Source organism: Gymnoscopelus microlampas (genome assembly GCF_963454915.1).
Source record: "Gymnoscopelus microlampas genome assembly, chromosome: 3".
NCBI lineage: Eukaryota > Metazoa > Chordata > Actinopteri > Myctophiformes > Myctophidae > Gymnoscopelus > Gymnoscopelus microlampas.
This window is the reverse complement of record NC_139940.1, coordinates 30,332,224-30,351,001: the sequence shown is the minus strand read 5'-3', so window position 1 is coordinate 30,351,001 and position 18,778 is coordinate 30,332,224. Positions and strand designations below refer to the sequence as shown.

Sequence of the window (18,778 nt, the reverse complement as noted above, 5' to 3'; positions counted from 1 at the left end):
TGAATCTTTATTGCACACAAAGATTCACTGTCCTTCAAGATGTAAAAGCCAATGTGCCTCTGACGTAACCCTGCATATTGAAGGGTTAATGAAGACGTTCCATAATCTTACATTCCCCCCTCTCTTTGCCAGACATTTACAGGCTCTCTCTAGTTTCCTCATTTGGACTCTCAAAAAACAACTGTATCATGTAGCATCCCGTGCTCATACGGGCACTGGGGGTCCCTGGACCCCTCTTTGATACCGTCATCAATTCATGCTCGTCCCTATTGGTGGTCTAAGTCCACATACCAAATTTGGACTTGGTGGCATGCTGCAAACTGGAGTTATAGCTGTTTAAAATCCCATGCTCATCCCGTGCTTAAACGGACGGACGGCCATAACATACGCTGGGGGTCCCTGGACTCCTCTTTGATAACTTCAGCAATTCATGCTCGTCCCTATTGGTGGTCTAAGTCCACATAGCATATTTGAACTTGGTGGCATGCTGCAAATTTGAGTTATAGCTGTTTGAATTCCCGTGCTCATCCCGTGCTTAAACGGACGGACAAACATAACATACGCTGGGGGTCCCTGGACCCCTCTTTGCTAACTTCAGCAATTCATGCTCGTCCCTATTGATGGTCTAAGTCCACATACCAAATGTGGACTTGGTGGCATGCTGCAAATTGGAGTTATAGCTGTTTAAAATCCCGTGCTCATCCCGTGCTCATACGGGCGCTGGGGGTCCCTGGACCCCTCTTTGATAACTTCATCAATTCATGCTCGTGCCTATTGGTGGTCTAAGTCCACATACCAAATGTGGACTTGGTGGCATGCTGCAAACTGGAGTTATAGCTGTTTAAAATCCCGTGCTCATCCCGTGCTTAAACGGACGGCCAGAACATACGCTGGGGGTCCCTGGACCCCTCTTTGATAAGCAGTGGCACGTGTGGCCAATGAGAGGAGAGATGGCAGAGGCAAGCTGCAAGTGTGTGTGTGTGTGTGTGTGTTTGTGTGTGTGTGTGTGTGCGTGTGTTTGTATGTGTTGCTGCTTTGCCGTGCGCATCCCGTGCTGATACGGACATACGGACAAAGTCAAGTGTAGAGCGGTTGGCACCGCTGAAAAAAGCAGGGGGTTACTGTAGCTGAATACCATTCAGCTACAATAACCTACTATAAATGCGCAGAATCTCTGTCCGTACTTGTGTCTGTAGTTCACGTACCTCGAGAACCGTCCAACCGACCGACTTCAAACTGAGCGTGCACGTCACCAAGGAGTGCCTTGCCCGGCGTCGAAGTCAGCTGGATAGAACCAGCGGTTGTCCAGAACCACCGATCCAACCGATACACCCATATATAGGCATATACGGAGATCCGGTTGTCCAGAACCGGGGCACTCTTTGAGGTGGTTAGTGCAGTCTAACTCATTCCCTGCCAACGACGTCTTTGGACGTTTGTAAATCATAAGCCCAGACCGCCAAAGACGTCTTTGGACGCCTGCTGTGTTTTTTTCTTCTCCACTAGATGGCGCTGTTCCCCAACCTATGAGCCACCAGTTCAGGCTCAGTCACAGAGAGATCTAGGAGATCACGTGATTGCAAGATTTACTCCTCCATTCACTTCCTGGTTAACGTATTTGGGAAAACGACAGTATCTCGCCTCCTGTGTATTACTATGCATTTTTGGCGAGACATGCTATTTTCAACAGCCTATAAGAAGCGGACGGGGAGGTCGCGATGACATTTATTTTCCCTGCGGAAGCACAGTGAAACCCTCCGTGATTAACAACGATCGGGGGATCGATCATACTGGAGATAATAATATTCTGTGACTAGCTGTAAAGGTGGGGAAAGCGTAAAATCGCTGGCAGTGGGTGATTTATTTATTTATTTACTCTGGTAGTGAATAAGTGAAGACAGTAGCATTTTAGGGACGGCCATTGCGTAGAGAGGTCGTCCGGTAATGAGAACTGGTGTCGAAGTGCCCCTGAACAAGACACTTAACCCCTAACTGCTCACCCCTGAGCATTCATCATAATTATCTCAGCAGCCATCAGCTGGGTGAAGCTGAAAAATGAATGTTCCCCACGGCACTAATAAGGTGATAGAATAATTTAAACACTGGCTACGTTAAGAGCATGTCATGTGATACCGTGTACAAATATGACAGCCACAAAACAGGGACATTAAACATGACACAAGACAACGTTGTGGTGGATTTGGAAGCAACAATAAGTCTTCCCTCAGCTTGCTGGGGGGGAATGGGTCAAGAGAGAGAGAGGGGTCAGGTCAGGTTACACACACACACACACACACACACACTTAAGATCCTCACTGCTGGTCCAGGAAAGGGACAACCATATACTGTAGTCATAAGCTCATGTTGTTAACGACTGGGCTATTACTATACCTAGAAACCTTGCTATGTCGACACTATTCTATGAAAATACTGTAGACGGGAGCAAAACCAAGCCTTATCCTTCTTCTCCTCCAGACAATGCCACCTCCCCTCCCCTCTCAGATTCCCTCTATCCCTTCCCTTGGCTCCTGCCTTATCCCATTACTCTCATCCCCACCAATGATATTCCCAAATCTCCCCCTCAGGGTATTTCTCATCCCTATGGAATACCACCAGTCTTCCTGGGATGAAGAGGCACTGACTGGCTGTCTAGAGATCCCAGTAAACAAGGAAAATAGGGAAAAGGAGAGAGGGAATTCTGCCCATCTTTCCACCCCATCATTATCATCTCATCTTCTCGGAACAGTGAGGGTGTGAGTGAACAAATGAGCAGATGAAGTAAAAGAGAAGAGCGTAGAAGCAAGGCTTCCATGCCTTCCCTCTTTCCCCACTGGAGAACTGAGGGAACTTCCCCTTCGGGAGAAGACGTTTTTCTTCTATCCATCAAACATCCATTCTGTGTTGTTGTTGTTTTGGCCCCCTCCTCAATAAACAGTATCAGGAGCGGTGCCTTCTTACCTTTATCTTTCCTGCAGCTGGAATTTTGAGATGTTTCCATCCTTGGAGAAATGAATGCCAGAGAAGAACAAAGGCTTGATCCATCCTTCCTTCCTTCACCCCCACACGTACATAAAAACCCCTTAACTGTAATCCTGAAGGAGGAAAACTAATTTTCAACACGTCCGTGAATATAGCTTAGCATAGCAATAAATCTTGCATTACTTTTCAACGATATAAACACAGCTAGTGTTGCCATTACAATTGTGAACATTTTCAAAGAAAGAACCGAGGATGTAATTATCCTTCAAATCACCAAGAATAAGATTTAAAAAACATTCTAGGCATTCAATCTTCAGTTGTGATTTAGTGTTGACATGTTTGACTTTGAGAAGGTGGTAAGGAAACCCTTTCCTCAGAATAATGAAATTATGGAAATTGTGCCGTGACCCCTCCAATCCAGCATATATATACGCTTTTTTTCTTTCTTTCTCTCTCTTCAATCCATATATTCCTCAAGGGAATTCATAGGCAAAACGTTTGATCCTTATTCAGGTCCTGGTCCCTAATCCATCCCATGGCCTCTAAATGGTTACTGGGTGCCGCCTACACATGGCTAGGTGTGTGATCTTTTAGGATCACACACACATGCGCTCAGACACAGGCTGTAGCACATACTGTAGGTAGGTAGATTAACGCACATATGGTGTACACACTGACACATACACACTTGTATACGTGTGCACACATACATTACACAAATAGGTCTCACTGTAATCAGTGGCTCTAAGTAGTTATGAATGCCTTGGTTCATAGGTCTATTTCAAGGACTTGGCGTTCAAAGTCAGAGAAGGGTGTGTGTGTGTGTGTGTGTGTGTGTGTGTGTGTACGGTTTTACAGGTGCAGGTGAGAGAGGGGGCTATTATCACGTTAATAGCTTGGCTCTGTTGAAATGATTGACCACAGATGCATGTTTGAACATAAGTAGATTCCTCTACACACACAAGCAGGCACACATTTGTATGACTATTCTTGTGGGTAGTACGTCCATAAAGAAAAGAATATATATATATATATATCCAGGGGTGCACATAACTTTTTAGGTCTGGTACGCAGAAGAGCACCTGGAGATGTGACTTGGTGCGCATGGTCCCGTTCCGTTTTGTCAACGGGGGGGGGGGGGGTTTAGTACGGTGCCCACCGGACAGTTTTGTCAACGGGGGGGGCGAGAAAAAAAGGACGCTCTGCTTCTAAATTCCGCCGATTTTCGCAGTTTTTTTTTCTCACGCTGTTAGGTAAAGCCCCCAAGGTTGGTGCCCTGTGCTGCTGCGCTGATTTTATCCGCCAGATTGGGACGTTCACGGCATATTTTGCACCATTACGGTGCGTTCATCATCGGTGACGAGTGCCTCTAACAGCCGCTGCTGGCTGCGTGCACGCAGCCAGCGAGGCAATGCGAGGCGATGCGAGGCGACGCGAGTCATATCTCTACCCCTGTGCCTAATGGCTGTGTATGGGGCCGACGGGTGCTTAGAGTGATTGTGTGAGTGTGGCTTCAGGAAGTACATTCCTAGCCTCGATCTCCAGGCTTTTATTTTTTAGTTTTGCTAAAAAATAAAAGCTTGGAAATTCCTGTCCCAGCTGTTGGTGCGCAAAAGCGCCTTGCGTCGCCTGATGTGGTGCGCATTTTTTATTTTGGGTGCGCATGCGCACCTGCGCACCAGTTACAGTATGTGCACCCCTGTATATATCATTTCCATTTCCACTTAAACTGCTGGTCTGAACTAAGCCTAACAACAACCACACCTAACCCTTACACTTAAATCCCTATCCTCATCCTAAAGCTAACCCCCACCTTAATCCCTAACCCTCAAACTAACCCTTACCCCTCACCCTAAAACAAACCACACACACACACACACACACACACACACACACACACACACACACACACACATCTCGCCATGCCCATCTTCTCTTTATTAACAATCATGAATCCAATACTCTCTCTGCTGCGTTTCATTCTGAAGCACCCCCCCCTCCCTCTCTCTGTCTCACTCAATAGGTTGGAACTTGGGTCATAAGTTGAGTCTTTTATTCATTTATTTATTTTTTACACTTTTAACACCCTGTATATTTAACCATCCAGCATTTCTGTAGTTGAGGCCCTCACAGAGTCATTGATGAATGATTAATATTCCTTTTTTCTTAACTACACCGACAGTCACAGACTAGCTCATACCTGTAAACTCTCTCTCAGATAACTCCATTTACTAGTCTCTTCCCGTGCTTCCTTTCTGTCCATTTTGGCACAGTCTCTCTCTGTCCACCATTCATGCCTTCTCCCTGGCATGCCACCGTGGTCATTCCTGCCTCTTCTCTGCGCTGCGCTCCCGACTCTGGAAACCGAAATGCATCAGTCCTGCATTACCCCTCTCTCCCCGTGCTCTCCTCCCTCACTCGCTGCATCGCAGTCTGCTTTACCCCCATCTCCGCGCTCCTAGCCTCCCTCACTTGCTGCATCGCAGTCTGCGTTACCCATCTCTGCCCGCACCTAGCGTCCCTCACTGCATAAGTCTGCGAGCTGCACATCTCTCTCACAGTTTTCACCTCTCACGTTCATTCCTTGACTGACAGTACTCAACGTACATTTCTTTCATCTTTATGTCTGCCCTCCACCACCCCCACACACAGGCAAAGTGGGAGTGTCTTATTCTCACACAACCACACACACTTATAAAATAGTGGAAGGTGAGTGAGTGCATGCACATGCACATATATCACGCAGTATGACAATGCTTGCAGAATGAGGGCTGCCGTAAAAGAAAACTCTCTCACTCTCATAACATCTCTCCGCACAGCATCGACTTCCACCACATCTGTAAGTGTATGAGATAGAAGCAAATGTGATTGCGTGTGTGTGTGTGTGTGTGTGTGTGTGTGTGTGTGTGTGTGTGTGTGTGTGTGTGTGTGTGTGTGTGAGAGAGAGAGTGAGTGAGGTGGAGTCGAGGAGAAAACATTGTGAGTTTTCATTGGCTGTCACATTGCGGCGTCTAATGTTGCGTAGCAGACAGGCGGCCAATCACACACGCCCTGCGCTTTTAGCGTTTTATGAATGAGACGGCGTGTATGCAAGGTACGTACTTGCTCTCACACACACAGAGTACTCCACACAGTGATGTAATACATTCTCACTCCATGTAGCGGCATGGCTTACCACACCGACAGTGTGAGATGAATCAGATTACAGAGTAGTTCAGCACTACAGTACACTGTGTGCAAAGTTCCCCAACTCATAAACTATGACAAATGCCCTGTGCGATTCATTCAAATGAAATGTAGGAAAGGAAACCAATTTTGCACAAACGTCTCTTATTGTAATTTAATCACCTTCAATACAGTCGGCAATCTGCCGTGCTCAACTTACATGCCCTATTTTGCATAAGAACATTTCTTTACGGGGGGGTCTAGTATCTAGCACAATGCATTTTGATTATAAAAACACACCACATCTGGCTCAACTACACTCCCCTGTGCATTTCCGGCTCCAAAGTAACAGCTGTTAAGACTTCTAGCAATGTGTGTGCGTGTGTGTGCGTGTGCGTGTGTGTCATCTATAAATCAACCACACGTTTTGACTTCACTTCTTCTGAATGCATACAACAAAATTATATTGGACAATTTTACTTTTCCCGTCCAAAAGCAACAGATGTAATACCTGTAATACATTACAACACACACCCTTCTGTCTGAACGCTGCATCTCCAACCGCCTAAACCCAAACCAGGAACTTAGACTCCCTTATTTGGCTGATAATGTGCGTGGGATGGAGTAATTTTGCCTAACCGGTATGTAAAGTCATGACTGAAGAGTGTGTGTGTCGCGTGTCTGTGTGTGTGTTGGGGCGGCAAAGAGAAGGTGAGCAGGGGGAGACAGCGGCCAAAAACATCCAGTACATCACAATGTGACTTGTGACTGTGAGGAGAGAGAGAGAGAGAGACACAGAGAGAGAGGATGCATGTAACCGTGCACACTGCACAGCTCTCTATGAAGTCACTATTTGGCATGTGCCTCCTTTTCCCAAATTCAATTCAGCTGCTCTGGGACACACTCATGGGTAAACAGTGCCACCTTTGGACAAACAGAAGAATGGCATCCAAGGAGAAGTCAGGTACAATGGGGCTGTTTGACTGAGCGATTACAACAGGCAAGGGGGAAGCATCAGGTACTAAGGGTTGAAATAAATGTGATCAGGACAAGATAAATGCAATGCACATTAAGAGAGCCAGGGTAACAAGTGACCGAGGGAGTGGTGGTGGTGGCACATTCATTATTAAAACTGCAAGCATCCATGAAATTCTGCCAGTCAACTGACAATGTAACTCTAAGTAAAAGAAAATCAATGTAAATACTGTGTGAACAAAGTTAGCTGATTTTTCAAAGTCTTTGCGTTGTTTAAGACTTCATTTTGTTTTAACGTTGAAGTGCTGGAATCCCTGGTCAAGAAACTGACACACAATCACTAAACTCATATATTGTACATCGAATTAAGCTTTCCAAAAAATGACAGTTGCCTATTATGACATTCATTTAAAATCTCAAGAGTGACCTTGCCCTGGGAACAAAGACAAGACTCCTGTTTATTAAAGGTCAATAGCAGCATGTGTCATATCTACACAAATAAAGTATCATGCGTTCTAAAAATCAATGCTTCTAAGTGCACATTTCCACTTGTCAAGCATGATGACATCATTCTGATTTTTGTGAATAGCTCCTGACCAAGTTGTTTTGTAGGCAAATTAAACAAAGGCCTGGTTGTGTGGGCCAACACTGACACCTAGAGGCCAGAATGGTAATTTCTACTACTACTACTCAATGGGTGATGTCATGGTTTCAGAAAGTAAAGTGTTGAAGTGAGGAAGGGAAGGTGGGAGAGGGAGAGAGAAAGGCAGGAGGGGAGCACTTGGGTAAGGAGAGAGAGAGGAGAGGGTGATGTCATGTTTTGAGAGCATAACAGGCAAGAACATAAATCTGTCTTTGTCCAAACTCTTTCAGTGGAATATGAACAACAGACATTTGAAAGAGGTCAGTCAGTTGGTCAGCCAGCCGGTAGATCAGTCAACCAATCAGACAGCCAGCTGGTCACACAGCCACTTCAAGAGCAGAGCAAAAAGCCATTTGGCTGGACACTAACTCACTTCTTGACCTTAGCCATAACAACATTTCTCTCTCCATCTATCTCTCTCTCTCTCTCTCTCTCTCCCTCTGAGGAAATCCTGGAGGAATAGAGGATGGACCAGGTCAGTACTGAATTTGACTTTGATTCAGAAGCCATGTCATTTTAACTATTCCCCTCCACCCCTGTTCAATTCCAAATGATGTCATACTATTCTAGACAATTCCATTCCGTTCGACACCATTCTAGCAACAATCTACCCTGATTCCCCCGTTCCATTACATTCCGAGCCATTCCAGACAATTCCAGGCTGCCTTAACAATAATCTTCCGTGATTCGGCCGTGGCAGGCAATCTCTCCTTCCAGCAATCTCACTAGAGAAAAATACAGTGAATGAGGACACACGGGCAAACACACGCACAAACACACATGAAAGCATTCACATGTGTGCACGCGTGCGCGCACACACACACACACACACACACACACACACACACATATAATGGGGTTGAAAACGTGAGGGTGGAGACTAGAGAGAGGAGACAAAGACAGAAATGGAGGACAAATGAAAAGGTGGGGGTGAGAGTGGGGTGGAGAACAGGGACACAGAGATAAACATGGGCAGATGGACAGTCACAGATAAAGGGGGGGAGACAAAGGAAGGACAGAAGGACAAAACTAAATCCTTCAGCTTTAGCCAGGAGACACCGATGTTTTGCACAACTTGAGAGAAAAACAAGGCATGCGGAGAGGCGACGAAGAGACAGAGGCAGGAAGAAAGATAAAAAAGACATGAGAGAGACGCAAATAATCCTGTGCTTTAGACATCTTATAGCTACTTAGTGGTTCTGAAACCATAATAATGTGGGAGGTTAAGAACAGAGGACAGGTCCCGAGTTATGTTGAAACCTGTAGGATACAAACACAGACTAACATAGGAAATTGGTCAGGGTACTCCATTGGTTTACATTCATGCCTCAAACCCTAACTTTAGCCTAAGCCTAGTAAGAAGAGGTTATTATCCTTGTAAACATGTAATTTTCTTATAATTGTACTTGTGAGGACATCTGGACCTCACAAATGGAGTTTAATCGGGTGTATGCATACACACGCGCGCACACACACACACACACACACACACACACACACACACACACACACACACACACACACACACACACACACACACACACACACACACACACACACACACACACACACACACACACACACACACACACACACACACACACACACACACACACACACACACACACGGCTGAGAGACTGTAGAAAAAAACATCAGAACTGTGTCGGTCAAAGGAGAAACTAATCCTTGCATTAACAAGGTAAATACACACACACAGGGCAAGAACCAACAAGCCAATCAAAACGCAACAGGAAAATGCAGCCACACATCAGCACATCCACATTTATGCAAATGATAAGCGAAGTTATAAAAACGCAAAACAATTTGAAAATTTCCATTAGGGTAAATATTTCTGACCGTTGTGGCTGTGAAAGACATCACCACCACCACCAGGAACGGTATCCTCTGTGATCAGTGCTGTGTAATCAAATTCTAAGGTGCAGGACAGGTATAGCCCTAGGCATAAAGTGAATTAAACTCAACTACTAAAACAACAGCATTACCCACCGACCACACACACCCATTGACTGAAAGACAATTAAAGCTGTTTCACTAAATGATAGGGTCAAAACAGATCTGCTGTAGCACAATTAGGCAGTGAAACACACATTGTGGGAGGCAGAGAGAGAGAGAGAGAGAGATAGAGAGAGAAGGGAAGGGACACGGAACAGAAGGACAGATAATGAGTTGAAGAAAGCAGAAGGAGAGATGGGGGACAACAGGAGCCGGAGAGAGAATCCAAGGAGAGAGGAGGCAAGAGAATAGGGGAGAAGCAGAGGCGGGCAAGCAGGCAGACAGGTAACGTCTGGAATGAGCTCGAGGGAAGTAGAGGATAAAAACAAAATGAGTAAGGTGTGAAAGATAAAGAGATCAGGGCTCTAAACTAATGGCGTGCCAACGTTCCTAGGACGACAAAACGAATACATCTGGGATGACCAGAATTGTTCTATGGGACAAGAGGGAGAAATGCTTTTCCACTTAGCCTGTGTTCTACAGCCAAAAAAACACTGTGTGTGTGTGTGTGTGTGTGTGTGTGTGTGTGTGTGTGTGTGTGTGTGTGTGTGTGTGTGTGTGTGTGTGTGTGTGTGTGTGTGTGTGTGTGTGTGTGTGTGTGTGTGTGTGTGTGTGTTCATTTGCATGTTTGAAGTATGTGATTAATGTCCTTGTGCAGCTGTGGACCCCTTAGTGAGAGGACCGCCTGAGGGGTTAATATTCCCTCTGTTTCACACATCCGTGTGCACACACACACACACACACAACGAATCAACTTGACTCATACACATAAAAGATGCCAGCAAATGGGGACACTTTTCATGAAACAAATGCTTTGTTTGTGTAGATACCTATACGCATCCCTATACAAATATATATACACACACACACACACACACACACACACACACACACACACACACACACACACACACACACACACACACACACACACACACACACACACACACACACTTTGGCTGCCATACACAGGATGTCTGTAGGCACTTTCTATTTAAACTGACAACAGGTTATTTGGGAGACTCAAAACACACACACACACACACACACACACACACACACACACACACACACACACACACACATTGTCTCTCTCTTTCTTACACTCTCTTGCAGAAACTTAGAATATCAATCATTCAATGTCTCCAACTGTCGTAAGTCAAGGCCATACATGGAAACACAGAGAACACATGCACACACACCTAATTCTCCATGGATATAGTGGAAGAGTATTTGTGGGTTTTATAGAGCACCATGGCAAGAGACAATATTTGTCTAAGGTTCAGGGATGTGGGGATTTACTGTTGAGACTACTCAAGGTGTTGTAGGCTAATGTCATTGAACCAAATGATGTTATGGGCACCTACTTAGTAACCTCATGATGTACCACATACATACATACATACACGCACGCACGCACACACACACACACACACACACACACACACACACACACACACACACACACACACACACCTTACAGCCAAGCTTCAATGTCAGCAGGGACAGTTACAACTGATTCATTCATTGTATTGGTATTAATCAAGACATGTCTAAAACTTGGGTCGCTGCCTGAGTAAAGTATGGCTGCCTGCAATGCAATTACATGAAAAGAAGACTGATTTGTAAATTACACCATGCTGCAGTTTTCAGGCTGAAAGTGCTTAAGACAGGCCCCTAAAAACATTCTGAAACAGTCACCCTACTAACCCCACCCTGCCTATTGAACAAATTGATGTTTAGTCGATATCGTACATGAATACAAAAATGTTTTGTATGCTCAGAAAAGCCATCAGTCAGTCTAATTACCAGTAAACACAGCTTAAACACAACAAACATAACTGTGATCGCCACACCGTTACGTTTGTTGTATTAAGCTGTGAGTTGTGCTCAGTGTTGAGTCATCAACATTGATGACAACACTGGGCACAACGCACAAAAATCAGGCAATGAGGTAGCCTAAATTAATGAAATGGAAACATACATGATTTTTTTTTTTCATCAGCTGAGAACTGAGTACCATACTCTAAAATACTGAACCTCATTTTGAGGCCCTATTATACAATGCTGGCTAATTGATTAATAGAAAAAAAAGTGGCACGTTTTAGGGACTGAGTAGTGACAGCAGATAGTCATTTCCCCTGCTGTTGTAAAAATAAAGAATCTAAAAAGTCTCATCTCTCCGACTTTCTACAAAACCAACAGACAGTCCACTCTAGTTGAAACTAGGATTACATAGTTCATTCATTGATACAGCAAGGCTGCCCCCTTGTGTTCATAAAGCATATTACCATGCATTCAACTCAGATACAAGATAATAAAATGATTAGGCCTGATTTATACTTAGTTGGACACCTGTGTCTTGCAATGAAAATATCAGATCGAAAAGCAAGTCCTATAATTTCACAGGTCAATCCTTCACTCATATTCAAAATTCAAAATGCATCCATCGTTCCATTCATCCAGTCTGTCTGTCTGTCCATCATCTCTCCAACTCATATTGTGGGTACATATAATCTCCATCTGAATTGTTGCCCACTCATCCATCTAGCCATTACATCCAATGCTCCATTCACCCATGCATTTGCCCTACTATCTATCCATGTAACTTACCAGTCATCTTGTATCCACTGGCAGCCAGTTGTCCAGCCATGTATTCTCCATCTGAGTTGTTGTGACTGCAGCCCCATGTTTTCACCCAGATCTTCTGGGTGCCAGGGAGCACACTGTAATGAAAACATTATTGTTTTATTAGCTACTAAAGTTAATATTACTAATAGGAAGTAAGTGTGTAATACCTGGAGAAATTAGTAGCCTACTTCATATATTGAAATACAGATCAACACAGTGACCACATTTACAGCATTTGTTCTTGTCATACATTGTTGAGTCTGGTGTCTCTCATCTTCCCCTTGACAATACAACATAGATTCTCTATGGGGCTCAGGTCAGAAGATTATACTACTAAATTTAGCACTGTGTAGAGGTGCCACGTTCTGCTGGAAAAAAAGATCGGCACTCTAAAATCTCCTGGTGAATGGCTGCATTGATAACACAGAGACCAAGACACAGACCAACACCAGCAGATGACATGGCACTCCAAAACATCACACACACACACCGACTGTGGAAACTTCACACTGGACTTCAAGCATCTTGGATTATTTGTCTCTCTACTCTTCCTCCAGACTCTTGGACTTTGATTTCCAAATGAAATTATAAATCTTTATTTGATTGGTTTTACGTAATATAATATTTAAACTTTTTTTTAATTAAAAGAATAATATTATTATTTATTTATTTTGGGAGCTACATATACGTGTATACTGTCACTGTGATCATCAAAGTTAAAACAAAAAAAAGGTTAGAAATGTTTTACTTGATGTGCAATGAATCTAGAATATATGAAAGTTTCCATTTTTTTATTATAAACTCCTTACAAAAAGTTTGGAAACTTATTTCTCCCCTTCAATAATACCAATTGGTATTGTATTTTATTTCATTTTTACACCCGTGACCAGCATGGGTCCTGCAACTTTGTTGAGGTTGTGTATACTCCAAGCAGCAACACTGCCCCCATGGAAAGATGCCACGTTTGTCCGTTCAGGATCATAGACATAGAAACCTAGATACCTCATTGGCCTCTGCAGTTCATTGTAGCGACTGGTATCTCAATACAAGGCTCTTCCGCAGGGCTGTTTGACTACTGACTAATCACATCGCGTTGACTACTGGCCAATCACAGCGCGTCTAACTGACTAGTTGCTGCGCGGCTGCCTCTTAAGAAAAGACCCGCCCCACCTGCCTCTGTTTGGCCTACCGAACGCCCCCTTCTGCGGCGCACACGGAAGTTTCCAGCTTGCCCTGCTGAAGCGGAAGGAAGTGGAAGGCTAGCCCTGCCAATGAGGTATGAGCCCTGCGGAACAAGGAAGCGCGCCCGACATACGAACGCTTCAGAGCCGAAGGAGGCGTCTACCTTTATATGTCTATGTTCAGGATCCCCTACCCTACCTCTGTGTGGCTGTTTCGCCGTGGGCGGGAGCTGGGCGGGAGTAGTAGCGTTGACAGACAACCCCTTCAGCCAATCAGCGTAACAAAACAAGTGTGTCATCTCAACGCACTGTTCAGTTTCCAGCCACTAGCAAGTAGAAACATTAGCAACTGCAAACAAACTAGCAAAGTACTGTATCCATTATTCGTTATGGCTTAATGCAAATTGTTTAATTGCTGTTATTGAGTGTATTTCTGCAATAACTTCACTTGGCTGTTTCTATACAAACGTTAATGTTACCGCTAGTTAGTTAGCTCCGCCATGTTTGTTAAAGGGTCGCCCAGTAGTCACGTCATCAACTACACCAGTCGGTCCCTGATTGGCCAACGTGCGCAGTCAATCACAGAGCCCTGAGAGCGGACGCTGCTAGGCTCTGCAACGTTTTGGAGACGGCGGAACCATAGACATAAAAGGTAGGCGCCTCCTCCGGCTCTGAAGCGTCTGTACCTCGCCACGCTTCCGCAGGGCTGGCGGGAAACTTCCGTCTGCGCCACAGAAGGGGGCGTTTGCAAATGTATGCAATTTAAAAAAAAAAAACATTTGATTAACCAGGGGCCCGTTTCACGAAACCTGGATTAGGGATAAACCGGGTTTAATCGGCTATCCTGGCATAAATAATCCAGGAAACGGTATCACGAAAGCTGAGTTAGCTCGGCAGATTAATTTAGCCAGTAGACCTGGATATGTTTATCCATGATCCGGTTTCACGAAAGAAAATTTAAGCAATCCTGCCTTAGTTACCATGGCAATTTAGCTGTGAAGTTAGCCTGGTCCGGACCAGGTTAACAGCAAAGCTTCATTAATCTAGTGCCTTGTTCTTCAAGTTTTGTGAAATAGCTGTTAGTCCAATGACTCCAATAGTAAACCAATGAGTTTTTCCACACTTATTCAATTCTTATGCAAAAATCGAAGAGCTACAAGCCCGAAAAAAAAAGTCTTATGGCGGGCGGGGGTCCACGGGGTCCCCATGGCGGCCGGGACCGCCCGTGGACCCCCGCCCCCCGTGGTCCCCCAGTCCCCCGGCCCCCTGTGGACCCCCGCCCCCCGTGGTCCCCCAGACCCCCATGGACCCCCACCCCCCCGGACCCCTGTCGGGGGTCAACGGGGGTCCGGGAGTACACGGGGGGGGCGGGTACTCCCGAACCCCTGTTGACCCCCGGCCCCCCGTGTACCCCTGGACCCCCATTGACCAGGGACCCCCGGCCGCCAAAAGGCAAGCTTTTCACTTGTAGATCTTCGATTTTGGAAATTAGAAAAAGTGTTTATAATTATAATTCCAACATTCACTTAAACTCCTCATGTTTAAGCCAAACTGAATTATATATTTATGGACGTATATAAATTAATTGCATATTTTTGGACAACTTTTGCATTTAATTTGTCGGCAATACTTGCCACGCTTTCTCCCTGGATTTATATTTATTGCGGCCGTGTTTCCTCTCTTGCTTATTATACATTTTACTTCCTTGTATGATTCCATGAGCTGCTGCAGTGCTGCTGTTCAGCCACAGAGAAGAACGCTGCTCTGGTTTTGGGCTCCATGATTGGTCAAGTTCAAGGATTCTGCTATCGACTTTCATGGTCTTTTATAGGAATAGGTGAACGCACAGTCAACCTGGTTTAACGATCCTGGCTCGACAAAGACGCTCCTTCTCAGCCAGGCTTGGCGTTCGTGGAACTGAATAAACCAGGCTGAACAGTGCAGGCTTGTCAAACCTGGATTTGCCTTTTAAACCAGGATAATTTAATTCCGCTTTTGTGAAATAGACCCCAGGAGCTGTAGCAGTAGCTAAAGACTCACATCACACCTGGGGTTCTATAAAGACACTGGCCCAGAACAGACAGGAGTGGGAATCCTTTGTTGCTGCCAGCCTTAAAATAAATAAAAAAGGGCAGTAAGTAATTAAAGTAGCAGTAGCTACTAGCTTAGTACCTGTCAGTTTGTAATTCCTCATGAATCAGGTGTTCTTTTCTCTTCCTGGCCCTGGGTACGACACTTTTCCGAGCAGACTGTCTCTCCTGAGGTGTGGGGTCACTGGCAGACACTATGTCCTCAATGTCCTCAATCACCGAGTCACAGGCTGATGGCATGACGACCTGTTAAGACACAGAGAAACAAAGAGTTGAGAGCTAACCAAGCACTGTAACTATAAAGATATAGTTTTAAAATGTGTTCTAACTCAAGTGGATGGCAAAGTCCACACCACAACAATAACAAAGACAATGGTGAACAATATACAGTAGTTATCATTACCATTATAGTTATAGTGCTAAGTCAGTGTGTTATTTATCTAGATCAGTGTTTCCCAAACACTGGGTCGGGAACCATTTTTGGGTCACAGACCCATTTTTAATGAGGAAATATCCCATTTTATTTTATGTTTCCAAATTCCCATAAATAAAAATAAAAATAAAAAAAGACATTTCAAAAGATTTTCACAAATAAAAGGAAATCTAAAGTTTAGTATTAGTTTAGTATGTATTCATAATATAATTGTGTAAGTTTGGGTCCCGGAGTTACAACAAAATGATCTTTTGGGTCTCAGCTGTGCAAATCTTTTAATATTTATGTTTTTTTAAATCAGTGGTTCGCTTTAAAAATGTGTGTGTATTTATATTTTTGCAAAAAAAAAAATATACATACATACATACATACACACACACACACACACACACACACACACACACACACACACACACACACACACACACACACACACACACACACACACACACACACACACACACACACACACTTACATACATATATTCAAAGATTTGCACACATTTTCGTTACACAGATGCGTTCCCGGTCTTAATGGGTTAAGAGCTCAACGTGCTATACTAGTGGAGATATACAGTAGGATCCCCAAACCCCATCCCTAGACTGTGTCCTGGCAGGTGGTTCAGTGGGTTGGAACCAACACCATGCAATCCAGGGTGACTTGTCTGATGGCATTGTCACTTTTCGATAATGTTCCCGTCCTAGCGTTGGTTTTAATTCAGAATATAATACTTCTGTTATTTAGGAAAATGCAACCATCTTACTCTGATGAAGAGGCAAGCAATTTGATCAACATGCTCTAACAATTCTATGACCAGGATGATGAGTGCTCATATAGGTGGGTATGAGTAGCGAGGAGAGTCTGTCTCTGGTGGAGCTTCAAGCCAGCCTTGATTGTTCCAACACATCCATGTGGTGCATTGCTGTGTGTTGATTAATTTGTTAAAAGGATCCCTGGCTTATAAGCCAAATATGCCTTAATACATTATAATTGCCCTCTTTAACTAAAATAAAAAATGTAACACACCTTCAATAATTTATTTATTTTTAGAAACAGTTCATGTTTTACTCAAGAGGGGCAGTGCCCGTCGCAAGTTGATGATGCCATTTGCCCATGTGTGGTCTAGCCCTATGGAATGTATGGAATGCATGCAAAAAAATCATATTTAAATATTGATTTGATGCTCATATTAATCTTAGAAAGTATCAAGATGTTTTTTTATTTTCACATGCATTCCATAAATTCCATAGGGCTGGACCACACATGGACAAATGGGCTCTATGCACAGCAGCCATATTGGAAAGAAATTGGGCCTCTTCTTACTTCCTTCACAGGTGTTACCAATGATACTAATGAAGGCTCTGTTCCATTCTGGTCAGGGTGCTGATATTGTGCATGTTGGCTCACTAGAAACACTCCATTTTGGTTCCCAAATGGCCCCTTATGGTGAGTGTGTAACTCTGAGAGTGTACATATGGAACCAAATGGACCCTTACGGTCCATTTGGTTCCATTTGTACACTCTCAGAGTTATGGGGGTCCTTGAAAATAAGACAACCACTTTGCCACACTAAATGGAACAGAGCCTTAATTAGTATCATTGGTAACACCTGTGAAGGAAGTAAGGAAGGGGCCCAATTCATTCCCAATATGGCTGCTGTGCATATCCTTTCTAAAATAAATAAAATATCTAAGGTGTTTTTAATTTGACATTTTAGTTATAGAGGAGAATTATAATGTATTAAGGCACATTTGGTTTATTAGCCAGGGATCCTTTGAATGTATCATTGTTAAGAGTTAATTAGGTGTATCATGAATTTGCCCGCGTTAAGACTGTGTTATCCGTTTGTTGTGAAGATTGTAATAACAATGTCAACATGGCTAACGCCAGGATATTAAACATGTACACATTTTTCTTAATGGAGCTGGGCTGATCTTTCTCGACAATACATTTTAAAAAAATAAGTCGACATTACATTACATAATTTCAAAGAAAATGCAGCATAACTGAAAATACTTGGTTCTGGTTTGTCAACGTTATGAACGAATACTTTGGCTTGGAAAGCAAATGACAACTCACCACGTAAACGTACGAGAAGAGAACATTTACTAGCTAGAAATGTTAGAATGTTATTATTAAACATAACCTGGCACTGTATATTTGTGGTTAGTTATGGGGCTAACTTGGAGCTAACTAGCTACTGCTAGCTTGGAGGCAAGGCTTCAATATGAGCCACACGTGGGTCTGTTTTGGCCCAGCAGACACGCCACTAACTGTATTAAGTCCTCACCTGTGTTGTAAATAAGATTATTAATCCCGTCGATAAAGAATTCCGGGGTAAAGTCGTCTCTGAAACGGATTAAACTTAAGGTTTACAGTAAAGCACTGTTGTTGTGACTCTCAGTACGCCATACTTGTTGTTTGAAGCGACGGAAAGGGAAATGGCAGTGTTGCCAGGTTCTGGGAGAGAAACAAGCAAACAGGTCTATGAAAACAAGTCAAAAAGAAGCGACTAGGCTACTTACATGAGCCCTTTGAAAATAGCAGATCTACAAGCTTGTAGATCTATTTTTTTTAAAGAAATCTTGAAGATGATGTGAAAATTGTGGAATATCTTTGAAACATTTTAACACCACAACTCTTTTATGAGGGGAGCACTAGTGGTG

General features: G+C 43.9%; 1 protein-coding gene across 1 annotated transcript in view; it reads right to left on the bottom strand.

Moving 5' to 3' along the window:
* The window catches only part of cdkal1 (CDK5 regulatory subunit associated protein 1-like 1), a 322,737-nt gene extending 304,194 nt beyond the window's left edge, over nt 1–18,543 (bottom strand). The window contains exons 1-3 of the mRNA XM_084052870.1: nt 18,403–18,543; nt 15,761–15,924; nt 12,390–12,502 (exon numbers count right to left, since the gene is read on the bottom strand). Of these exons, the coding sequence (XP_083908996.1) occupies nt 12,390–12,502; nt 15,761–15,918 (271 nt within the window). The 5' untranslated portion in view covers nt 15,919–15,924; nt 18,403–18,543. The remainder of the gene's footprint in view (nt 1–12,389; nt 12,503–15,760; nt 15,925–18,402) is intronic.
* Between the last annotated feature and the right edge of the window lie 235 nt (nt 18,544–18,778).